Source organism: Silurus meridionalis, chromosome 6 (assembly GCF_014805685.1).
Source record: "Silurus meridionalis isolate SWU-2019-XX chromosome 6, ASM1480568v1, whole genome shotgun sequence".
Lineage (NCBI taxonomy): Eukaryota > Metazoa > Chordata > Actinopteri > Siluriformes > Siluridae > Silurus > Silurus meridionalis.
In genome coordinates, this window is record NC_060889.1 from 28082930 (window position 1) to 28109319 (window position 26390).

The window sequence follows — 26390 nt, forward strand, 5'->3', positions numbered from 1 at the left end:
TTTTCTCCTCTGGTCCACGTAAACACCGTCACATATCTACAGCTCCTCGGTCCTCATTCTGACTGCTACCGCCGCGAACATTTACAGTCTGCCAGCAGAAAGAAAACTATATATATATTAAAGACCCGCGGTATTTATTCCGGCATCTTTTCCTCCTTCTTTCAGAGCCGCTAACTTTTGTAACTCGTCACTTCCGGAGACGCGTAACAATGTTGCGGTGCGCTTTCGGCCGAGGATGAAGAGGCTGAAGGCGGCACTGTGGCTCAGCGTCCTGCTCCTGTTGTGGTGAGAACAATTCAACATCTCTCTCGTTTATTTCATTCTTTCACATCATGGAAATAGAATGGAGTTTACAGTCTGAACTGAGAAACCACTTCCCTCTGTGCCACCTGCTAACATTGCTATTGGTAGTAGCATGTGATCTAATGGTGTGACTGGAGATTCTGGAGCTGTGGATCCACACCAGTAGATTAGATCACTTTATATTATTCAGGATATTCAGGGTCTCAGTAGTTTCCAGTGGAAGCTTGAATACTTTCCCCTGCTTGATATGTGCTTTATAGTGATTACAGTCCAACACTGGGTTTGGAAAGCAGAACTGATCTTCTGATTCTCTGCTCAGATGATCCAGTAGATCACTAGTCACTGTCAGAATGTAGTGTGTGTGTGTGTGTGTGTGTGTGTGTGTGTGTGTGTGTGTGTTGTGTTGTGTTGTGTTGTGCATCTATGGGGTACGACCTCAGTATCCCCCTGCTGTAAGTGTGTGCTGTGTGTCTGGTTGTTTTAATCAAAATCATCCTGTGAGTTATTTTTTACTACATTTAGTTCCTCAAATGTGTAAATTCTCATTAATTCCTGTATATTTCCATTAATTCCCATGAAAAGTTTCCAGTTTTGAAAATTCCTGGAGATTTGCAGCCCCAGTCGGCATTAAGGGAATATCATGAAGTGTGTGTGGAACGTGGACTTTAGCAGTGTCTGGTACACGTGTGTCTATCAGGACACGGGTGAACACGATTCTGTCGCCGGGTCACGGTTTCTCCTTCCTTGGACCACTTATGGAAGATACAAAACCACCTCACAGGACCTGGTGGATCTCCGAGATGCACTGACCCGGTGGTCTGGCTGTTACGGTCCGACCCGTTCTGAAGTCTTTTGCTTTCCCATTTTTCCTGCTTTCATTCCCTGTTTTGAATAAAAATTCCTGTTTTCATTCAAAACGATGTAAACTGTAGATGTAGGAGATTATAGACAAACGATACCGAGTGTGTTCCTGGGATCTGAATAAGGGTCCTGAGATGAGACACATGACCATGTTTATGATCACAGCAGCAGGTGAGATCAGATAGATAGATGGATGGATGGATGGTTGGATGGATAGATATTTTATTAATTTCAATGGGAAATGTACAATATGAGACACTGACGATCTCGAGCCTGTTCTGGTGAAGTGCAGATGTTTATGGTGTCTATGTAGGTGGTAAGATCAGAAGGTTGAGTTCAATCCGAGCTTAAACAGAGTGGGGCCCTTGAACAAGACCCCCAACTGTCTGGTGTGGTTTTCTCATTAATGAGATAATTGTAAGTTGATAGATAGATAGATGGATAGATGGATGGATGGATGGATGGATGGATGGATGGATAGATAGATAGATAGATAGATAGATAGATAGATAGATAGATATTGTATGACTGAGATAGATAAAGAGAAAGACAGAATGTCTGACTAATAGATAGATAGATAGATAGATAGATAGATAGATAGATAGATAGATAGATAGATAGGTAGGTAGGTAGGTAGAAATCGATCCACATATCAAATATCGGTCACAAATTATTGGTCGCCTTTTAAATAATCAATCTTGCGTATCTAAAAATAATAAAGAAATAAGTGGGTCGAATACGTTAAAAGTGATAGAGTGATATAAATGCTTCAACTATCCGATGCACGCTTTTAAAAATTGCTGCATCACATTGTTAAGGTTTTATGTATGTATATATATTCACATTTTCTTTGATCAACAGCTCCTGAAGTGTTTTATCACATTTGTGCCACAATAATCAGTCAGTGATTACAATTTGTACCGATTCAAAATGATAACATGAGTTTATCCATTTTACTTGTGGAATGGCATTGAAACAGCTTTCTTTCAGCGATAAACAGCATGTGAACGTAGCTGTCCTTGTTTTCTGGGCGTGTGAGGGAGAGTGCTGATCTTCTGCGGATCTGTGAGCTGGACCCTCACTTCACCACAGGCGGAAATATACAACAGAAAGAAACAAGGCTCAATAGCGAGACTGAAAACATGAATAAGAAGTCAGCGCTGGTCAAATAAACGAGTTCCAGCGCTGTAGTCACATAACGATGTCCCCGAAAGCAAACCATTTATCTTCTCCTCGGTTGTTCATTTATGACTAGTCAGAAGGTCGCGTTGCGTATTTTCATACACCTTTTCCCCTGTGCTGATTTCCCACATCCTGCCGTGCCGGTTTATGGCTCAGGAGAACATGACGAGGGTCAGTCATTAGCAGACACGTGTTCGGGCGGCATGAACTTCACGCCCGTCTTACGCAACGGCCTGGTTGTGGAAAAGCAGGACTAGTGGAATGTAGATAATGTTTCTGTTAGGGATTTAGCCGTGTGTGTGTGAGAAGGAGAGTCTTTTATTGTGTTCTACATGAGGAGGGAATGTGTTTGGCTTGAGAGCTTTGGAATTTAGAGGAACCCAATCAACACTTGTGCAGGGAGGATCCTCCTGTATTATGGAGGATTATTGACATGAGGGTTAGCTGGTCTAAAACTATTTTGGTAAGTGGTACGTGTCAAAATGATCTCCAAGGTTCCCCAGCAGAACACCACCAGAGCATCATACTGCCAGTTTGCCCATTTTCCACCTTCCAATGCTCCATGGTCCAGGTTTGATGCCCATTCTAGCTTCGGGTGGTGTACGGGGGTCAACATTGGCACTCCAATGCACCATGTGTTCCGACTCCTTTCTATGGTATCCAGGACCTACAGGTTTATCAGCAATTCGTGCTCGTGATGTGCCTCGGACCAGACAGGCTAGACTTCACTCTGACCCAGACGTCTAGACACCACGGTTTTACCCCTTTCCCATTTTCCTGTTCCCAACATATCACCTTCGAAAGATAGGATAATAGATGTTGAGTTTAATTTATTAATTACAGATAAACGATTGGTGAATGGACAAATGCCTCACGTGCTGAACGCTGACTTGAGCTTTTAAATGAGTGTGTCCGAGTAATGAGAGTTTATAGACGTTATGATCCGTTTACAGGGATCCTGTTCATCATGGCCACTGCTCAGAGCAGAAACATCTCGACCTGCAGAATCAGCCGCAGACCTCATCGGACGTCCCGAATCAGCAGGACGAGTCCGAGGAGAACGGAGGAAATGACAAGGTAACACCCCCCATAAACGATAGTTAGACTTTAGAGAATTTGTCATTGTAGTGATACAACAAAATTAGTTTGGAAGCTCTCAGTGACCAGCAGCAATAAAAAAATAAGTATAAACAAAGATAATTACTCTAAAATATAATAATACGACTACAATGAAATATACAAGCTGTTCCGATAGTAAACGATCCATACCGATAGTTTTTCCGGGTTGCGTTATATAGTACGAGCTTGGCCTCCTTTTGTCTTTTTTTTTTTTTTTGCTTGCTTTTTTTCTTCTTTTCTTTTTTGGAGGCATCCATTTTCATTTATTTAGAGTGTTACTTTTTGTTTCAGTTTAAATCCATGTCTTTTTGTTTTCCCCTCAATATTTATTTATATAATTAATATATTCATATTTCATTAAACACATTTTTATGATTTAGTACTATTTTTTATTTTTTTATTGAAAAGTACTATTCTACATGGAGTTTGTTTAATCCAGTGTCCATTTGAAATAAAACTCATCAATCAGTTACCTGCAAAATCCACTATCGGGCTCCCTCTAGTATCTGTATCTGTATACTAGGCTTATTCTGGTTGTATATGTTGGTACTGGGGGCTCACGGTGCTCAACACTTGTCATGATCTTGTAAAATGTGTATATGTATGGCTATTGAAGCCGGTAGAGATCTGAGCTTTGAGGCAGTGTCACAGGCCCTTTCATTGTTACGCCTTGAGGGCATTGCACATTGTCTTTTTGTCCTTAGTTCAATAACAGGGACTCGGATAATGTCACCCAGGTGGAGCAGCAGGTGTGGCGGGTAAACGAGCTCATTCCCGAGAGAATTCCACAGAGTTCTCGTCATCTGTGTCTAGCACTGCATGCTTTACGACTCATTTGTGAAGGCTGTAAATAATCTCATAACAATAACGAGCTACGAGCTACGAGAGGTGGTTTGTAATGATGTAGCACAGCTCTGTGTGGTTATGAGATACAAGTAGAACCTGTGTATGCACATGTGGTGTGATGTGTAAAACAGTGAAAAGTATTTTTGCATATGGACAATGGAAATGTCTTTTGCATGTCTTGATGATATTATATACAGTATACCTTTATGATACACAGAGTTCCTGATTTCCCTGATCTCCAGGTGACACTGGAGACATCCCACTTTACCCTAACAAATAGATTCGCGACGGAGCCTCTATACTACATACACAACGTCCGTGTAAGTTCTAGGATCATTGTGCGATTGTGTCTTCAACAGGATCTGCTTCAGGATCGTCCTGACGTTGACGCCGTAGAACAAGAAACGCGGATCGACGCGACAGACACTACAGACTCAGGAAACCACACAGCCAGATGATGTTGTTAAGGTACTCCAGTGCCCATTTTCATCTTTACAGCCTCTTTAAAATTTCTGTTCAGAAAAGCCTGCGGTGCATATGGTCATACTGGGTTCTATGGAAGGGTGGTGTGGTAGGGGTTCTTTGGGTTCTGGGTGAGATTATCTTTGGGTTGTGTATGAGGGTTCGATAGCAGGGTTCAAAGGGTTATTTAAGAGGAATTTGAGTTTTCAGTAGGGTTCTATAGGTGCTGTGGTAGGGTTCTGTATGCGGGCTCTATAGTAGGTTTCTATAGGTTCTGTATGAGGGATCTATAGTAGGGTTTTGTGGTAGGTTTATGTATGATGGATCTATGGCAGGGTTCTATGGGGTCTGTATGAGGGATCTATGGCAGGGTTCTTTGGGTTCTGTATGAGGGATCTATGGCAGGGTTCTTTGGGTTCTGTATGATGGATCTATGGCAGGGTGCTATGGCTTCTGTGAGATTGATCTATGGCAGGGTTTTATGGCTTCTGTATGATGGATCTATGGCAGGGTTCTATGGCTTCTGTATGATGAATCTATGGCAGGGTTCTATGGGGTCTGTATGAGGGATCTATGGCAGGGTTCTATGGGGTCTGTATGATGGATCTATGGCAGGGTTCTATGGGGTCTGTATGATGGATCTATGGCAGGGTTCTTTGGGTTCTGTATGATGGATCTATGGCAGGGTTCTTTGGGTTCTGTATGATGGATCTATGGCAGGGTTCTATGGGTTCTGTATGAGGGCTTTATGGCAGGTTTCTGTGGCTTCTGTATGAGGGCTCTATAGCAGGGTTCTATGGTTTCTGTATAAGGGCTTTATGGCAGGTTTCTGTGGCTTCTGCATGATGGATCTATGGCAGGGTTCTATGGGTTCTGTATGATGGATCTATGGCAGGGTTCTATGGGTTATGTGAGAGGGATTTATTTAAGGGTTTGCCATGAGGAATCTATGACAGGCTGGTGTGTTCTGTAACAGGGTTCTATGTGTGTTGAAAGAGGGATTTATATAAAGGATTCTATAGCAGTGTTTTTTTGGAAGGTTCCTTTAAGTACTGTGTAAGGGCTTAGCATGAGGGTTCTGTATGAGGAGGTTTGTATGGCAGGGTACTGTGTGAGGGTTCTGATGGAGGAAGTCGCAGTTTAAGCTCGAGTTGGCGTGAATGTAGCACCAGATTGCTGGAGAACAGCAGCAGGGACCATTTTCTCCTGCAGCTTTTCTGCATCTATTTCTATCATTTATTGGCTGCTCTTCCACTGCGTATCTTTGCCTATTTTCTGCACACCAAATATCTACATCCTATTTATTATCCTCCGTCTTCCATTTTTTTTTAATAAAAAATACCTCATGCTAATATGTCATGTGTAAGTTCTCATATAAATAATACAAAATTGATGTATATTTACATGTGGGTGCAGAATGTCTGTATAATTATAACATTCTTATGCCTGATTACTGATTTTCTCTCCTTTTTCTTCTTTGTGTTTAATATTTAATGTGCTGTAGTTTCCCTGAAGCCTCACATTAACGAGTGTACAAAATGTCACTGACATCTGATACATCTGACAAATAAAACTTGAAACTTGCAATCAGATCGACTGACTGTTCACCCTGCATTAACTTAATAAATAATTTCAGGAATCTCAGACGGACGAAGCCGCGGCAGACCCGGTGACACTCGAGACTTCCGTCCCCCCCGAGGATGACTCTGGCTCTCCGAAACCAGACCTCTCCTCTCTTCCTTCTCCTCCCGTCACTGAAAGCGATGCTGTTTACATCTCTGAGGTCCTGTCCTCCACTGCTACCGTCTCACCTGGACCAAGCGCACGCAGGTCAGAGGCTCCAAACCACCGTGTTTAACTTGATCACGGAGTTCAAGAATCCGATTCTTTTAATTACAATCAGTACCGAAGCATCCGTAGTTATCCACTAAACCCTGTGTGACTACACACACCTTCACACACACAGCGCAGGAGCTGAAATAGCAGTAATGATGGCATGCTGAGATGAGAAACCCTGGTTTCTCTGGTGCTTTGGGTTCTGAGGGAAGGTGCAGCCTATGGTCAGCTCGTGCAGCTCGTATTAGCTCTTGGGTGTTTTTGCGTAAGCACCACACGCATTTGTTTTGAGGGCGTGTCCTCGGGTTGGGCGTATTTGTTTAGAATTTAATCCAGACCATTGTTTCGGATGCAAAAATAAAAACAGTCCTACTCAGTTGTTTACTTTGTTTAGTCTGGGATCCTTTACACATATTTACACAGTTAACAGCAAATCATGCAGCAGACTTCTTAAATAGCTCTGTGACCCGATTCAGTGTTCCTTCATGTTCAGTGGTGCTTCTTTCTTTTGCAGTGATGACTCCGGCTCTTCCTCCCCGTCAGTCCCGTCAGTCCCGTCTCCCCCACTGCTGCCTGTGAGGCAGAGGAAAACCCTACATACCTTTCAGACATCGGTAGGTAAGTAAGATAACGTTCTCCCTGATCTGAATCGCAGCAGGAAAACTCCAGAATTGACTTGGCAGCAGCACCGTGGGGTTTGCAGGGTTACGCTTATTCAGGTCTCGTGAAAACGCACCGGATCGCACAGATCGTCTGTGATTGGTTGAACAGTCATGAAACGTGGGCTTGTTATTGTATTACACAATATATCCTCAGTGTTTAATCCTCACACTGGGTGTTGTAAATCAATTCATTTGGTAGACGCCCCTACCCAGAGCCGACTAACAACCAGGGTCTCCCAGGGTCTTAAAGTCTACAATTTAGGTCTTCATTTTCCAATCTCAATGTCATGCTGCCTCTAACGTGCACTGAAACGCTTCTGCAGCAGTATAGAATGTTTTTTTTATATTTGTTTTAATGGTTGTTGTGTACAAATGAGACCACCATGCAACAGCTAATTAGCTTTCAGTTATTGGGGTGAATCTCTCGGATTGTACCACAGACGTAAAACGGATTTGTTTTCTCAGCTGTGGGAAAGCGGAGGTTTAGCAATACTCGGCTTAAAACAAAAATAATTTTGGGTTTGGTTAAAGCAAGTATGCTACCAACATATTTGCGTTTTTTTTTTATGTCATGAAATAGTTCTTAAGTTTCATTCTTGATGGTCTTAAAAAGGTCTTAAAAAGCCTAACTTTTTTGTACAACCGAGTGGGCCTTGCTCAGGGGCCCAGCAGTGGTAGCTTTCTCATGCTGGGATTTGAACTTGTCAATGCCTTAACTACCTTCCACCTCCTACTGGTGACATGCAGTGAGATTCATTTATGGAAAATAGAAAAATAATGCACAAAAAGCATAAAAAAATGTGTAGAGTTTATATCGCAGTACAATTGTATAGAAATTACAAAAAATTAAAAAAAAATTTTTTTTACTAAAAGTAGAATGTTTGTAACAATAAACTGATAAAAATAGAAATGAAATATGCTATCTAAAATATACATAAGGTGTGTAACGGTACACCTTTAACAAATGTCTTTATCCCCGCCATCCTTTATTTAGTCGCTCCCTCGATATGCGGAATTGTTCGGATTTTCTCCTTTTGAAGAGAAATTCTTGAAGCAAACACTAAACAATCCCTTTTACGAGACTGTCAAGTGTCATTTGAAGTGTGTGTGTGCATTCACATGTTGGGGGTTCAATTCCCAGTATCACCAGCATGCTAGTGTTGGGGCCCTTGAGCGAGGCCCTTAAGCCTTTGTGCTCCAGGGGGTGCTGTATCATGGTTGCCTCTGCGCTCTGACTCCAGCTTCCTAACATCACTGGGATATGCGATAAAAGAAGTTCACTGTACTGTAAAAAAGCAGCTTGAATTGTTTTGATTTGCGTTTTATGGCCACCACACAAACTAAAGCCTCTTGTGAGAGGTTTATAAATTGTATTAGATTTTTATTATAATTGTTTTTTTTTATTGGTACATAACAATGGCTTTCGTGTTCTTATTTCTCACCCCATGTGTTATTCCAGTCTTCCCATGGTTTTGGAGAACGGCAGCACTGCTGGAACTGGAAAGAGCACTAAGCCGAGTTTAGGTCGGACGAATCAGGGAACCAACGCCTCCAGCATCCTGAAAGAAAAGGTACGTGTTAAAGAAGAACCAGAAGTCGGTTTGTGGCTCTTTTTAAAGATCCCATTCCACATTTACTCCTCATTTCTCTGTTCCAATCAGAGCCACTCTTTGGAGATGTTCCACTAGATTTGGTGGAGATTTGGGCTCCTCCAAAAATAAGGGTGGTAGTAAAGTCAGGTACTGATGTACAGTAGGTGAGCTGAGGAGATCTGGGGGGTGTGTTCACATTTACCCCAACAGGGTTGGAGCTCTATAGCAGGAAATCTTCCACACCTTCCAACCCATGTAGAGCAGATCTTCATAGCATTGTCATGGAACAGGTTTAGGTCTCCTAGTTCAAGTGTAGAGCAAATTCGCTTCTACTGCATATAAAGACGTCCATTACAAACGTTTGTGGAAACAATTTATAGGTGAAAAAGTCAAGTGTCCCAATATGCTGTGAAGATTTAATCTCAGATGTTGATTTATTTTGATTGGATTCGGTTGTAACTGATAAAGAAATAAAGCAGTGGCTTCTCATGTCGGTCCTGTGATTTTCTCTATTGTGTCTATTGCCATGTGGAACAGATCGTTGCCGCCACCCCGGGAAGAGACCCGGCTCCTCCTCCTCCTGACCCAGAAGACATCCTTACTTTTGACGAATGGACAAAGAGCATGATGGAGGAGGAGAATGAAAAAAGTAAGACGCCGCGTTTTGCTCAGCATTGAGCATCACTGATCACATGATCCAGTCCCCCTTTTACATGATCCTGTTTTCCTCCCTGACTCCCACCAGGTCAGACCACACACACGTCCTACAACGGGGGCTCGGGTGGGGTTAAGAAGGTGCAGAAAACCACAAACTACGCCTCTGTGGAATGCGGCGCCAAGATCCTGGCTTCTAATCCCGAAGCAAAGGTACTTGAATCCTTTTTTTTATTTTTTATGTTTAGACATTCTTCTGAATGTCTACAATTCGAAGGTTTTTATATGATACGTATTTATTTGTCACGTACTTTATTGGGGGATCAGCACAGGGTCAGCTATGATGCATCACCACTGGAGCACAGAGGGTTAAGGGCCTTACTCAAGGGCCCAACATTAGCAGCTTGACGGTGCTGGGGCTCGAACCCTTGACCTTCCAAACAGTAATTCAGAGCTTTAAAAGCTGAGCGAGCACTTTCTCAGTACATGTGCCGAATGTTGAAACCTGGTTTTCCAAATACTTGGTTCAATACTACAGTTTTAACGAATGTCAGAACATTAATAGAGAAACCACATGCCGTTATAGAATCAACAAATAGATAGAGGCGGATTAATTATGGAGATTATTATTATTATTATTATTATTATTATTAGAGAGATAATAAACGAGATTCTCAGAACAAAATTCTATCAGCAGCTGCCAAGAAGCGATTAATGTTTTTGTACATTTTAATCCTTTTTTAATGTTTTTTTTTTTACAAAAGAACAGAAGCGACTCTTTCTGTCTATCAGTATAAACCTGTGGTTTGCCTTTGAGCTGGAACTCATGTCCTGCTGGGGCGGTTCTAGAAATGTAACTTCTTATCGATCATAATTGAGTATTTAGCAGCAATGTGGTATAAAATGTAACAAATTATAATAATAATAAAATAAAAGTCGGTCTTTAGGGTCTTTAAAATGACAATAAAATGTAAAATAAAATGTAAAATATGTTGTAGTAGTTTGTCAGTAAGACTGCATGATGCACTGCAGAAGGGCTGCGACTCGATAACCTTCACTCCATGTTTCTGTGAAGGGGCAGTAAGAGTGTGAAGTACAGTGCAAAAGTATTTGGACACTACTAGGTTTCTTGTTTCAGCAATGATCCAACATAATAATTTCTCAGTCTATTTAGTAAAAACAGTCAGAAAATAAAAGTGTAGTATTTTAAAAAGAATAAAATCAGATAAATGCAGATTTAATTGGCTAAAAGTGAAGGATTTATTGCAGATTTGTCCATAATTTTCCTATGAAGGGGCCAGAAATCGAACTCGATCGAGGGCCGTGGGTTAAAAAGAAATGTTTCCTGGTGTGATGAAACTTCTCAGCATGTTTACTGTGTGTGTAAATAACATTTGCCTTTTTTCTTTTTTAGAGCACTTCTGCAATCCTGATGGAGAATGTAGATGTTTACATGCTGAATCCTTGCAGCAATAAGATCTGGTAAGTTAAACCCAATGTTCACTGTATATACAGTGTGAGTATTAGGACCAGATCCTTCTGATCATTAAAGCTCCCAGAAGCACCTTTTCAAAGCAAAAGCTACAATGTGCTTAGTTACAGGAATCTCTTTCCTATTCTAAAGAGCATGTAATTAGATATAATACAGATTAGAGCTGCAACTAACCATCATTTTATTAATCCATCAATCAGACGAATTAAAAATAAAATTGTTATTAATTAGTTTTATTTGTTATAAGTTTTCAGAGTTTCACTTTTTCCACATTTTATGTTACAGCTTTACACCAAAATAAATTCAATTTATCAAAATTCTACAAACAAAACCCCATAATGACAATGTGAAAGAAGTTTGTTTGAAATAAAAAATTATGTACATAAATATTTAGTCTTGTCTCAACACTTTGACACCAATTACAGCCTCAAGTCTTTTTGAGTTTGATGCTACAAGCTCTACACACCTATTTTTGGGCAGTTTCTCCCATTCTTCTATGCAGAACCTCTCAAGATCCATCAGGTTGAATAGGGAGCGTTGGTGAACAGCAATTTTCAGGTGTCTACAGAGATGTTTACTCAAGTCTGGAATCTGGCTGAACCACTCGAGGACATTCACAGAGTCGTCCTGTAGCCACTCGGTTGTTATCTTGGCTGTGTGTTTAGGGTGGCCGTCCTGTTAGAAGATCCCCAGTCTGAGCGCTCTGAAGCAGGTTTTCATCAAGGATGTTTCTGTACATTGCTGCAATCATCTTTCTCTCGATCCTGACCAGTCTCTCAGTTCCTGCTTCTGAAAAACATCCCCACAGCATGATGATGCAGCTTCACTGTAGGAATGGTAAAGGTCAGGTAATGACCAGTGCCTGGTTTCCTCCAGAAATGACGCTTGGCATTCAAGAGTTCAATCTTTGTTTCTCGTGGTTTCTTATGGTTCCTTTCACTGAGGCGTGGCTTCCCTCTGGCCACTTTACCATACAGGTCTGATTGGTGGAGTGCTGCAGAGATAGTTGTTCTTTGGATGGTTCTCCTCTCTCCACAGAGAAACACTGGAGGTCCTTCAGAGTCACTATCGGTTCTTACTCATCTCCCTAACTAAGGCTCTTCTCCCCGATCGCTCAGTTTGGCTGGGCAGCTCCACTCTAGGAAGAGTCCTGGTGGTTCCAAACCTTTTCCATTTACAGATGATGGAGGCCACTGTGCTCATTGGGACCTTCAATGAAGGGACCCCTCCCCAGATCTGTGCCTCAATACGATCCTCTCTCTGATGTCTACAGACAGTTCCTGGGACTTCATGGCCTGGTTTGTGCTCTGACATGCACTGTAACTGTGGGACCTTCTAGAGACAGGTGTGTGTCTTTCCAAATCATGTCCAATCAGATGAATTACACAAGTGGATTCCAATCCAGTTGTAGAAACATCTCAGAGATGATCAGTGGAAACAGGATGCACCTGAGCTCAATTTTAAGTGTCTGTAGTAAAAAAAAACGTATGTACATGATTTGTTTAAGATTTTATAAAACTTCTTTCACATGGTGATTATCAGGTTTTGTTTGTAGAATTTTATGGAAAATAATGAATTGAATCCATTTAGGAATAAAACTGCAACATAACAAAATGTGGAAAAAAGTGAAGCGATGTGAAACCTTTCCAGATGCACCCTAATTCAGGGTGTTTATGTATAAAAGTGTACTTTAAAACTGCAAAAGCCACATATTGAGTTTAATTTAGACATTTTAAAGCTTATAGTAGCTGTTTATTGAGGACTGCATGTGGGATTTCTCCTTTTACACATTTTTTCACAAGCGGCTGCGTATCTCTTAACATCACTCTGAACCGTAACTTCAGGTTACAATTAATCCATAACTGCATCCGCCGACAACGAATTTCATCATCGATTAGTTCCTGCAGCTTTAAAACAGATCTAATAGAGTTTAAAGACAAACACTCAGCATGCACTGACGTAACCCCCATTCTGTTATTTCTTCCTGTTTTCTTTTTCTCCTCCATTATGCTCTTCCTCACCCAACAATCATTTCAACCTTATCTTCAAGTTCACCCATTCTGTTCCTGTGTGTGCACCTCTAGGTTCGTCATTGAGTTGTGTCAACCCATTCAGCTCAAGCAGCTGGACATCGCCAACTTCGAGCTCTTCTCCTCCACCCCCAAAGACTTTCTGGTCTCAATCAGTGACAGGTCAGATTTTTTTTTACCTGCGAGGCAGTTTGGTGTATGATGTCGTGTTCTTTGACGTATTCTGACATAAAAGTCATTATTAATTTTCTGTATTGTCACTTGTAATCATCATCCTCCTACTGGGAATAGAATTGAAATGCAGAAAGAGTGGAAAAAATTACAATACTGCAGTAGTTATTGATATTGATGTCTTTCAGTTCATTAGAGTATTTAATTTTTTCATATTTCCCCCATTAATATACATTAGGTATTTGATTTTGATTGGTCAGAAGGTGTTGATTGATCTAGTGGGAGTTTCTTTGTGAGAACATTTACACCATTCAGCAAAGGCTCTTATCCAGATTAGTGGTGGTGGGATTTAAACTCACAACCTTCTGGTTTGAAGTCCACTCTGGTTTTTGTTGTGGGCTCTTATTCTATTGGAGAGATTGGAGAGGATTAGTTTTGTTCAGAATTGCTAGAATTTATAAAAAAATCCCTATAGGCAGGTGAACTTCCTGACATTCGCACGAATAGTGAAAATGCGACGTCTTCCTGCATCACGTAAACAAACCCTGCTGACGATGAGGCTGATTGGACTGGTAATGGTGCTGCTGCCAATGCTGGGATTTCTCAAAATTAAGGCATTAAAGTTTAATGTCCAGCTTCCCAGGATACAGCGCGTCATTAAGATGTTTTTATACGTAATTGTATCACCAGCATGGTTCAGTTTGTTATTAATCCACAGCGTTGTGCTTTTGGCTCTCGCTGATCAGCCACACCGGTCCATTTCTTACACATTAACATTATACACATACAGCTGCACTTTAATTGCCTTTTTGTCTTCTGAAAATGGGAGCAAATGAACATTGTGGTTTGTCCACAGATATCCAACTAACAAATGGACCAAGCTTGGGACCTTTCATGCTCGGGAGGAGCGCACGGTCCAGAGTTTTCCCCTGGATGAGCATTTATATGCCAAATACGTCAAGGTATGTGAGCAGGGTGTACACGCTAAATGCTAAACAACCAGATAGGGATCAGGTCAAATCCCATTAACCTTATATATCCCTGATTCGTCTCTCGCTTCATTTCTCGTCAGTCTGTCCGTCTTTATTTACGTTTCTTTGTTTTCCAAAGAACTAGTTCAAATTTCAGAATGAATTACAACCAAACCGTTTTTCTCAACCGTTTCTGTCTCTGTAATTCTGTTTTCTCTCCTGCATCAGATGTTCACCAAGTACATAAAGGTTAGCTCCTCTTTATTACTCCCATGTGTCTGAATGAATGGTGCTCACTTACCACCACTGCTACAACTCGATCAGTCACAGTGGAACCTCAGTGGATTATCGATCGCACCAAACCGATCGCACAGAACTTTCTAGAATCGGGTTGTGTGCAGAATTTATTTTCCACGTGAGGTCCTCAAGCTGTGCAGCTCGTTTTTTTATTTTTTATTTTATTTTTTTTTTTTTTGTGGTGAGGGTCAATAAATCTGAAAAAAGGTTGACAACTTGTGGTGATAGGAATCCAATCAAGACTTGTGTTGTAGTGTGAATAAAGGAACAATAAGCATCCACTGTCCTGGCAAACATCTCAATCTGTCAATGCACAAACTTAACAGTGCCATCTGCTGGTGGATTTGATTCAAAGCTACATTAGAAACCCTGTATTTGTGGGGGGTGTTTTTCTTCATGCTCAAAGCACGGTGAAAGTGTGTGCGCTCTCTTTGATTAACAGCAACTAACAAACCTGTCTGCAACTTCTGCTCTCACCCGCTTTGTGTTATGAGATTCACATATAAACCTGGTCAACTTTCTCTACTAAATAGTCAATGGTATGGTTTTTGATTGATTGTGTTTGATTGGTCAGCATTCTAACAATCTTGTCAACAGAGTGTCTGAAGATTAATTTTTCATTATTTTAGTTCATATTGTATATTATGGGGTCGTAATACGAATCAATTTTTGGTCCTTTATGGTGCTATAATGCTGCTTTTTGTTGTTACATCATGTCAACTGCAGGTGGAGCTGTTGTCACACTTTGGCTCTGAGCACTTCTGTCCTCTCAGCCTGCTCAGGTAAAATTCAATTAAATGTAAAGGTACAACATGCATAGACACAACAGATGGTGTAACGTTACACAAAAGTCACAATTCGGTTTGAACCTCGGTTTTTAAGTCACGGTTAAATTCGGTCCAATTTTGGTACAGTTGGGGGTACAGTTTTTATTATATTAATTAAATTGAGTAATTGTTTAAATTGACACACATTAAATAAATGGAAACAATTATTTAATTAGTTTACATTTTTACAGCTGTGTGTGTGTGTGTGTGTGTGTGTGTGTGTGTGTGTTACATTTAATATTTTTAATTTTCTAAAGATCATTTCTACTTAACTGCTACTTATTTCAGCATATATTTATCCCCGTTTATCGCGGTAGTTACAGGAACCGACCGGAATTTGTCCAGAAAAAATATTTTCAAGAATATAGCAAGATGAATTTGTGTAAATTCCTAGAAATATCACATTTATAGTGAGTACTGTCTTATAGTATAGCATAATTTCTCTGCTTGTTTATTAGTTGAAGTGTCCTATAAGTTCTAAAAAGGGTCGATTAGAACCGTCAATAAATCTCCCTCGATATGCAGAATTTTCAGGATTTTCACGTTTTAAGAGAAATTCTTGGAGCTGAACATAAAACGCTAAAGACACCATTGCGCTAGACATTGTCGTTGGCGAAGGCAGGAAGTGGTGGGATTTCACGCAAAACAAAATCTTTACACTGCACTACAAATCGTATTTCTAGTATGGAGTGAGTAGCTACAGACTGATTCTAGTTTCTTTTTATACCTCTTCAACTCGCCTGCATCAGTACCTGACTTTACTAACACCCTCGTCGCTGAATGAGGGCAAATCTCCACAATATCTTGTGGAACTTTTATCCCAGAAGAGTGGAGCTTTTTATAATAAGAACTAAATGTGGAATGAGATGTTTAAAATAAAACCCTTAATTAAAACCCATATAAACCCTTAAAGTGTGTGTCTGTCACCATTTTGTGTGTTAAGGGTGTTTGGCACAAGCATGATGGAGGAGTACGAGCTGAATCTGGAGCCATCTGAGACAGTCAACCAGGATGAGGACGATGGTGAGAGTTACAAATAGCTGAATCGTTCTGTCTAGAACTTTTATTTCCACTGCTCTTTTAAAGTAACACAATCCTGTTCATTCTTCTTTAAAACCTGTAGATTATCCTCCCGGATATGTTCCATCAGATGAAAAGTCTTCAAAGAATCTGATTGGGTCTGCCAAGGGTGAGCCTCGAAGTGGTATTTGGGAGAGTGTATACCATTGAAGGCATCTTGACATGATTACTGTATCTATTAAGCCCTGAACTAACTTATATATTTTTTTTATACAGATGCTATTCTTAATATGGTGAACAACATTGCTGTTAATGTGTTGGGTACAAATCCAGAAGATGGAGCTCAGAATGGAGGTAATTCTATACATGCACAATCCTTCAGCTACAAATGAACAATGATGTCCACTAGGGGGTGGTAAGTATTTCTGCTTAGGTTTGGTGTGGCTGTAAATAAAAAATAATGAAAGCGTATGTGCAATGAAATTGATAGTGTAGTAGATACTATCGTTTACTATAACTGTAAGTTTGTCCTTAATAAACGAGACAGTGGTGACTGTGATGAGGAAAAACTACCTGAGATGTCCTAAGGGACCAGACTCAAAAGGGAACCCAGCACCAGATGTCCATTCATTACAGTTCCCTCCTTGTTTAAGTGTACCATTCAAAGATAGACACATAAATTCAGGACTGTTCATGCGAACCGTGGTTCTGAGCACATTGTAGCAGACTGTTAATTAATTACAGTCCAAATCTATCCTTAAAGTTGTTGAGTTGCTCAGTGAAGTCGAATGAAGTGTGGCTCGACTTGGTTGGAAAAACCCTGCAATATCCAGCCCTATGCATATAAAGTTTAAAACTTTAAATTAGAGGATGACTGATTTTTATTTTTATTTTTTTACCGATATCTAGGTTGGATCGTACATGCCAATTAATCAAACGATGTTTTTTTTACAATGGATACTGAATTAAAAAACAAACATAACACTCCATTTAAAATAGTTCTGCACTTTATTACAAACAAAAAAAGTACTAAATCATTTAAATGTTATGAAATAAATATTATTATATTAATTAATTAATATCATTTCATAATTAATAAATTATAAATATAACGTGCAGCACGCAATCTCACCTGAAAAAAAACAGCATGCAGCATCAGTGATTTGCCTCTAGAGGCCGCTCTCGTACCGACAGCGAACCGGAAGCCGGAAAAACTTAAGGTAGTCCCCGACTTATGATGGAAATGCTTTACAATGATGGAAATGCGAACCATCGTAACTCGAGGACTACCAGTATTGTTATGGTTTTTGCAGATAGATCCAGCAATTGACTACTGATCGTCAAAACCGATTAATCAATCGACATCGAATTTGAATTTACAACTCGCACAATGAACAATTTAAGAAGAAATTGAAATAAGTTTACACTGTGTTCAACAGGCAATTCTTTCTCCTTGCATTTAAATTTGACGGAGACATCAGGAACTCCATCCAAGTCTGTGTAAGTTGTTTAATTTGCAACTGATCTTAATAATACTTGTTCTTGAGACTTGTGTCTTGGTTAAACTCTCCCTTTATTTTTTCTTTTCTTTATATAATTCAGTATGGAGACTGTGGCAGTGGACCAGCTTGAGTCAATAAAGGTAATTGAAACCTTCTCAATGACTGAAGGTGGACACAGGGGTCCGACAGTTCCTTTATTTTCGCCCTCGGTCTCGGAGACCACAGTGACGCTGACTCCAGAGCCTGTCCAGACAACACTTACCAAAAAGGATCAGATTGTTACTTTGCTACCTGAAGATGAGTTAGATGATCAAGACAAGTCCTCCAGGTCTACACTACAGAAAGCAGAGCAGGAGAGTGTGAAGAATCCCCAGGATCAGCAGTGTTCAAGATTGAAGCCGAAAAAGGAGGGACATGTTTCTGATTTCAGTTCTTGTGTTATTTCCATCAAAGAGTACCTCCTGCAGAGGTGTTTTCCCATTCCACTTGAGCCGAGGAAGAAGATCAATACGAAATCTCGAGAATCACATTCTCAAACCAACACTTTCCACAAAACAGAGACCTCAGTCCTGGTTATGATCTCATCATCCCAAACCCAGGTGCTCCCCACCTGGAGCACGATGGAGACAAGCTCTTCGGCGGAAGCTTTTGTTGTGGTTGTTCCACCTTTTCCTGAGAGTGATCATGCAACCAAAGCTGGATCTCTGGATCTTGCACCAAGTCTTACCTCAGCAGTGGTGACACTAACCTCCCTCGACACCCTCACCTTCAGAGCTACTCATGTTGTGGATTTTCTGGACCCGTTAGCTGTTGAGAGTTCTGATTCGAAGCTCAATGACAAAATCACATGTAATCCAGTGGAGGACAAAAACACTCCTGTTCTGAAAGCAACATCCACTCCAGTTTTAACCACCAAAACTGAAGAGGCGGATCATGTCCTGATGTCTGGCTCTGAACTTGAAATGTCTACCACTGAAAAAAACACCTTGACTTCTAGTTTGATTATCAGCACCATGGATCAGGCAACATCAACCCCTCAATCAAGCTCCACAGATCAAACCTTTGTCCAACCAACCGTAACCAAGAGTGCAACTCCGGCTACAACAATGATCACTGCCTCAGGAACAGAGCCTGTGGAAGTGGTTTCAGGTGTAGCAGAACCTAAAGGTGACGAGCTAGTAGATGAGGTTGCCCTTGTAGGCCAAAACATTCAATCAGTAACCTCAATGAACGGCCAATCAGTGCAGCCATCTTCATCCGACTTCTATGCTGAAATCCCCGGCTCCACTGAAGCACCGATCCATGGCTCCAACCAGAAGGAGTCAGTCTTCATGAGGCTAAACAACCGGATCAAAGCCCTGGAGGTGAACATGTCACTCAGTGGACGTTACCTGGAACAGCTCAGTCAAAGGTAAATACAATATTCAGTTGTTGTTTGGTATTTTTCAACCCCGGCTTAATCGCGATTCTGACGTACTGAAAAAGAACGATATTCCAAATACAGAGGACAGCAGGTGCTCATCTTCTATTTGATTCGATTTTAGACCCTCTTTCTTTTCACAGATATCGAAAGCAGATGGAGGAGATGCAAAGGGCTTTCAATAAAACCATCATCAAACTCCAGAACACCTCGCAGATGGCTGAAGAGCAGGTCAGCACAATTAATAACGATGGGGTACTTAACATAATCTCGGGTCCTTTGATAACAGGGTGAGGATCTGGCAGAGTGACCTTCTGGCTCCTAGCACTGCATGTGCTAAGGATGACTTGGACACATTTAATCTTTAAAATCGCACAAAAGTCTGTGGCATAGCCCAACCAGCTGCTGTACAAATATCCTGAACAGAAACTCCCCTAAGCAGGGCCCATGATGTCACCACACCTCTAGTAGAGTGGGCCCTTTTGACCATTAGGGCCCTGAGAACCTCTTCATTCATATGCTAGAGATATAGCCTCAACAATCCAGTGGGACAGCCGCTGTCTTGACAATGGCTTCCCCTTGTGAGGAGCAGCCCAAGACACAAACAGCAGGCCATTCTTCATATGTATGGAGAGCCCACACTGGACATAAGAAATTCAACCTCTCCTCCTCCCGAAAAAAGAACGGAGGAGGGTGGAAAGCCGAAAGCTCTGCAATGAGACATCTATAAGTAGAATCCACTACTTATGGTACAAACGCTGAATTAGGGCAGGGAAACTTTTGTGAGCCCTGGGGCATACTGTAAACAAGATGGACTGACAGACAGCGTTGTCTTAAGAGAGAGAAATATAACCCTAGTCCATTTAATGGCTCAAAAGGGTGTTGAGAAAGAGCCTCTAAGACCTTAGACAGATCCCATAGTGGAACCATCTGCCTAGACACACCGGCCTCTTACGCCGTGCTCCTTTCGACTTTTGACTTATTAAAGGGTGCCGAACTGCAGGTTCGTTACCAAACCCGACATGACATGCAGAAATAGCTGCTAGATATACTTTACAAGTAGAAAAAGCTTTCCCTTTATCCAGCAAATCCTGGAGAAAATATGTTTTCCATTGAACACTGGAAAGGGACAATGTGACCATACCACTCTTTAAAAACTCGCCACTTATTGTTATAAAGTGTGCAAGTAGATGAGGCTCTGGCAGTCTGAATAAGTGTGTATAACTGATCGAGTAGACCTGCCGCACTCAAGTTCCACCTATCATCAGCCAGCCCCATAGAGCTATCCTGTCTGGGTGTGGATGATAAATCTCGCCTGGGACAGGAGTTGATCTGTTGATCTGACAGCAGTTGAACTATCTCGGCGCCCCAGTGCCTGGATGGCTAACGTGCAGTGTTGAACCAGTTGAAGCCCAGTTCCCTCACTCTGACTAGAGTGGGGGGAATCAAGCTCAGTGAAGGAAATGCATATAGAAGGACGTTTGGCCATGGGTGGCCTAAAGCATCCACACACAACGATGCATATTTGTCCTTTAGAGAGAAATACAGAGGACACTTAAGTGTTTTCTCGTGAGGCAAAGAAATCTACAGCAGCCCTTGCGTATCTCTGCCATATCTGCTCCAACACTTGAGTGTGCAGCCTTCATTCCCTGTACAAGGGGTTTCCCCTGGACAATAAATTCGTTCCCCTGTTCCATATATCTTGAACATGAGTTGCTCTGTTGGATAAAAGCCTTGTGTCACACCACATTATCAGTTTGCTTGCCAACTGATGTAACTGAGGGGAGCGTATGCCTCCCTGCTGGTTGATGTAAGCGGCCACTGTGGAATTGCCAGTCTTCACTAGTACATGCTGCCCCTGTATGAAGGTTCAGCGCTAAAAACACTGCCAACCACTCAAAGTAGTTTATATGTCTTAGGATTAGCTGTGAAGGCCAAACGCTGTTACCATTAGGGTCGCTCCCCAGCCCTCTAAGGACACGTCCATCATAATAGTAACTCTCGATGACATCGGCCCCAAAGGGGAATCCCTGACCGAAGAGGGTGGAGCGGAGCGTTTTGACACGCACATATGCTGATCGGTCGACTGAGATGTCGCCGGGCCACAACCGCAGATGCGTGACCCTTTGCTGAAAATCCCTCATCATAAAAAAGTCTCAAATGTACTACAGAAATTACCAAGGCCATTAAACCCAGCATTCGTAAGCACACCATGAACGGGTGGTGGACAATGTCTACGTCTAAAAATGAGAGAGAGACATTATGATATGCAATTTTCCTCTTAGTCAGTGTGACTTGATAGGAGGAAGAGGGAATCTATACTGAGCCCTAGATATTCTGTGCACTGTGTGGGTTTCAAACGTCTCTTTTCCCTGTTTATTCTAAATCCCAAGTTGTAGAGATGCATGGTCACACTCTCCGCATCTCTGTTTGCTTGCTCTCTTGATGAAGAGCATATCAGGTTGTCTATGTAAGACAATATCTGTATCCTGTTCCTCAGTTGTTCGTAAAAGAGCCGCTTCCGCACATTTGCTGATAGTTCTCGGAGCTAGAGACAGTCCGAACGGAATGGTTTGAAACTCGTAGGCAGTGCCTCTGTTTGCAAATCTCAGAATTTTTCTGAGAGACGGGTAAATGTCTACGCGAAAATACGAGTCCAACAAATCAATTGTTTAGACAGATAGACCTACAGAGCAGTTTGTGTCAACATTTTGAATTAGTATTTCCTAAGGTGCTTGTTTAACACATGTAGGTCTAAGATCAGACGAAGATATGTGCTCCCTCTCTTCTGGGATCACAAAGTACCAGGAGTTAAAGCCCTGACCACTTTCCTCCTCCAGCACAACTCTGATCGCCCATTTGCCTAAAAGAGAGTTGATCTCGGCCATCGAGACTAACACCCCGTTGAATCTGGGTGGTTTTATGGCGAATTAAAGTCTGTACTCTTGTGAAATGGTGCTTAACACCCACGGTTGGGCAGCGCATGCACACCAGTTGAGAATGCGTGCAGAAAGAGGACAGGATAGTTCCCTTTATTCTAACTTGCTTAGAAAGCCCTTACGGAACTCAGAATCAGGCAGTGTTCCCTACTCCTCCTCCTTGCAGGTGGAGAGCGGCGGATAGGGGAACATTCATGTGCCAGGCACATGCTTCTTCTTTTGTTCCTTGAAATGGGGCGGACAACGTCTAGCCGCCGCAGCCGCAAATGGATGCTTCCCCCATGGTCCCGAGCTGTCCGATCTCGGACACTGGCCAGCCTGCAGGGAGCAGGTCTCACACTCCTCGCACCCATCAGTCTCCCTCTCACCAAGCCTATCAGGCAGCCGCAGCTCTCCTCTCCAGAGATTTGTGTAACACCCTTAATAACCCCCTTGTGGCTAAATGAAGTCAGATTCTAAAGAAGCTGAGGGGAGGAGGTCTGGGAGTGCTGAGTTTACATTCATCGTGTTCAATAGGGTTAGAGCTCAATAGCAGAAGATCTTCCAACCATGGAGAGCATGGAGCTGGCTTTGTGGCTTCACCTGGAACAGGTTTCTCCAAGTTCAAGTGAGGGAAAAGTTGTTACAGCATCCAGTACAATTGTGTGCCTGCATGTTTGTGGTAACAGTTTGAAGAAGAACCACATATGGCTGGAAAAGTCAAGCGTTCCAATACTTCAGTCCATGTAGTGTATGTGATACACAATGTATGGAACAGTGCAGCTCTCAAATCAGAGGATATTTTGCTGATCATATTGAGCTTGACCTTGAATATTGTGAATCTGATCTTTCCTTTTCTTTCTGTAGGATCAGAAACAGACCGAGTCCATACAGGTACTGCAGAAACAGCTTGAGAACATCACTCAGCTCGTTCTTAACCTGTCACTGCAAGTCAGCCATCTACAGAGAGAGGTATTCACTTCCTGTCCTTGCCAAATCTACTGTATACATTCCTGGTTCGAACACTTCATATTTTCAATGCTGCTTTGTTGCGCAGGTTTCGGACCGCCACAGCTACCTGCTACTCTCTGTGGTCCTCATCGTGCTCATCTGCATTGTCATCTGTCTCCATTACTGTCGCACGTCGGGTGAGAATCCCTCATCAGAACCTGAAACGTCCATCCCAAAATCCTACAGCTGCTGCTGCCCTGACAGGTGAGAGCCTCGGGCCTCAAACATGATTTACTAATATGTTTCGATGGGTCTATTTCGGCTGCTTTTGCTTTAATCCAGACATGTTGGTTTTCAGGGATTCCCCTGAGAATGAGGACGTGAACCCAAAGCGGAGAGCGTCTTATCCTTTTTCACACTCGGCCATGCAGATTGCGACCACTGAAGGTAGAACCGAGATGCACTTTCAAGCAAGATAGCATTACCAGTGCCAAATGTGTTGGTGCAATTCTTCAGTAAACAGGGGGCGCCCTTGAGCAACAGATTTTATTCAAATGCTATTTTAATAGAAAAGCAGATTAAATAGCTTCCATTCTTAAACTGTAGCATACTGGTAAAATTTTCTGCAATCCGCCACCTGCCGCCCTCAAATCCTCCTGTCTAACACGCAGTCATTTCATCGTTACATATATTCAAAGAAAATAATGTTGATTTGATTATGTTTTACATGAAATTAAAAGATAGAAGGCAACAGGTCATAGGCATAGACTTGCTGACTTCCTGTTGACGGTGTAGCCGTCCTGCTAGTTTTTGTTGGAATGGGTTCATGATCATAAGGAATTAATTTCCTTGACGTAACCAGATAATAATCTCAGCATGAATCAGGTAGGAATATGATAGGATTTTGAACCAGTGATAATTATTTTGCTTTGATGACCTGCGTTAGTGTCGATAAAAACGGGCCATTTAACTTTGTGCACCAGGTCATTCATTGCTGTGTGAACTTGGTAAAACTGTTAGTGATGGCATTGGACTTTAGAGCTGAAGGAAATAAGTTCAATAAGTTCCCAGCCACACCAAGCTGCCACTCTTGGGCCCCTGAGCAAGGCCCTTAACCCAGTAGCTGATTATATGAATGAGATAAACGTAAGTCGCTCTGGGTAAGGAGTCTGATAAATGAAGTAAATATAAATGTCTGCCAAAAACACGCAATAGAGGGTCATGGATCAAATTTCAAACTGATAAAATCAGCATATGAGCCAAATTAGTAGACAGATTGTTTTTACTTCTGGACCTGATCATGTGACTGCGGCAGATTTGATCATTTATTTACCCAAATTGTTCATTTACATTTTCACAGGTCCAAGTGAAGCATATAATGTAGAAACTCGGAGGAATTCAACCGGGAGTAAAAAGGTTATTTTTTCTTTTCATTCCTAATGTATTTATTGGATGCTCGTTACACACACAATATTTATGTCCTTTATTTTTTCTCTCTCTCTCTCTTTCAGAAAAAGCGCTGTAAAATGAAATCCAGCACAAAGCCCGAGACGATCACTCCCACATTACTCTCCACACTCTCAGTCCCCAATGGAGGACTGCAATGTAAGAACCACAGTCCTCACAATCTGGACTTAAAGATGCCTCCTCATAGCACCGTTCCTCCTCCCTTCTCTTTTAGAGACTCTCCATCAGAGGGAAGCTCTGAAGACTCTTCGCAGTCAGACGAGCCTTCACTCTGTGGTATCCCCTCCTGTAACCGTCTCTGCGATCCTCTATCTGCTCCGAAGAACCGCTCGAAAAAGAGGAACCGCTTCAAAAAGAGTTCGGTACTCAAGCAGCTTCTCCAGCCTGTGGAGTGTAACGGCCCACCGGTCGCTTCTAAATTCACCCTGCATGGCTTCATCACTGGCTCAACAGAGCTGAGAGCGAACAGGCCAGGAGCTCCACTACTTCCTAGAGAACCCAGTTTTGACTGAAGATGATAATAATAATAATAATGTTGATGTCTGTAGCCACTGCTGATTGGTAGCTTGAACTCCTGTGGTAATATGGTTTCAGTGACTTTAGGAAATATGACCACAGGGTTGTGGAAACTGGGACAATCATCAATCATCATCTGCCAAGCAGAGAGGAATCAGCCGAAAGTCAAAATCATGACTAAAACATGATTATAAAATTGTCCTAATACACTGCTCTTTTTAGAGGGAAAAATCATTTGCACAGATTTTAAATCAGTAAGGTTTGCTTACGCTTTACATTATATTTTAGACTGAGTTTAAATCGAAAGTGAGTCAATCCAAGCAGATTGTACTTTAATTGCAAAATGTTGCTATTTTTGATAAAAATGAATCAAACTTTTATACTTGGAGTCTTTGTTTATTATTCAACTGAGCTACATATTTCAGTGTTAATCTGTGGAACGCCGAACAAACTAAAAGCAGTGGTGGATGAATTTCACAATCCGTGTGAAATTTGTTAGTGTAGTGTTTAAAATGTTATTCCTAACGTTCCTGAACAGTCGGTCCCGCTGCGGATTCCCTTCTCTGTTCCCCACTTGCTGTTGGGTTCCGCATGAGAACCAGCGAATTTTCGAAACCGATAATTGGGGGTTCACTGTACTTGAGCAAAAGTGGATCCACTCTGCAAAATATTACTCAAGAAAAAGTGTCTCTTTAAACTTCCACTTGAGTAAAAGTACATCAGTATTTGCCTTTAAATGTACTTTCTAAAACACTGATTTATTATGACTATAATGTTCCTATTATCATTTCTATCACAAGACTCTTTGCTTAATCGACTCAGTTTATGTGAAAAGACTTGAATGTGGCTCTCAGCACACTGATCTATTAATAGAATGATATTAATGACTCAAACACTGATATCAAAAACAATTATCATGAGCACAAATAAGGTTTGAGTCTTGAGTTTCTTCACCATTTATTCCTCTCTAAATGTTCTGCTTCTGGTTGAACTGATGCTGAACTGTGTTGAACAGTAGATGCCACTGAGCACCAATCAAAACGAGTTCAAAACTTTCATGCACTCGACCCTGATTGGTGGCTTGCTGCATGTTTGACCAGTTATGTTTTTATCTTAATAAATAAAAAAGATTGACTGATTTCACAATATGTAGTTGAGTGAAAAGTAAAATAGTTGACTTTAAGATGTAGTGAAGTTAAGGTAAAAGTCTCCCCAAATAGAAATCCTTCAGTAAAGTACAGATACTTGAAAAAGCTACTTAAGTACAGTAACAAATAACATTTACTTCATT

The 26390-nt window shown here is 41.5% G+C and overlaps 1 protein-coding gene across 5 annotated transcripts; it reads left to right on the forward strand.

Moving 5' to 3' along the window:
• LOC124387462 (SUN domain-containing ossification factor-like) lies at positions 1–25479 on the forward strand. Of its 5 annotated transcripts, none has more exons than XM_046851848.1 (24): positions 1–285; positions 3300–3423; positions 4671–4779; positions 6410–6603; positions 7124–7227; positions 8731–8842; positions 9401–9512; positions 9609–9730; positions 10932–10999; positions 13094–13201; positions 14067–14172; positions 14410–14430; positions 15205–15260; positions 16249–16328; positions 16429–16494; positions 16602–16679; positions 17765–17825; positions 17928–19238; positions 19391–19478; positions 23033–23137; positions 23223–23380; positions 23475–23563; positions 24477–24532; positions 24628–25479. In XM_046851848.1, the coding sequence occupies exons 6-24, from the start codon at positions 8738–8740 to the stop codon at positions 25093–25095; spliced, it is 3258 nt and encodes a 1085-aa protein (XP_046707804.1). In that variant the 5' UTR covers positions 1–285; positions 3300–3423; positions 4671–4779; positions 6410–6603; positions 7124–7227; positions 8731–8737; the 3' UTR covers positions 25096–25479. The 5 variants fall into 5 exon arrangements, with proteins under 5 accessions (XP_046707804.1, XP_046707805.1, XP_046707807.1 ...); XM_046851849.1 differs by having other exon boundaries at positions 7124–7223; XM_046851851.1 differs by lacking the exons at positions 3300–3423; positions 4671–4779; positions 6410–6603; positions 7124–7227 and having other exon boundaries at positions 24628–24721; positions 24798–24933.
• The last annotated feature ends 911 nt before the right edge of the window (positions 25480–26390 follow it).

Excerpts from the sequence above, each read along its gene's own strand:
- LOC124387462 (XM_046851846.1), top strand. The coding sequence starts at position 236 with ATGAAGAGGCTGAAGGCGGCACTGTGGCTCAGCGTCCTGCTCCTGTTG. Across the intron at positions 11,000-13,093 it reads CCTTGCAGCAATAAGATCTG|GTTCGTCATTGAGTTGTGTC; the intron begins GTAAGTTAAACC and ends GTGCACCTCTAG. Across the intron at positions 14,173-14,409 it reads TATATGCCAAATACGTCAAG|ATGTTCACCAAGTACATAAA; the intron begins GTATGTGAGCAG and ends CTCCTGCATCAG.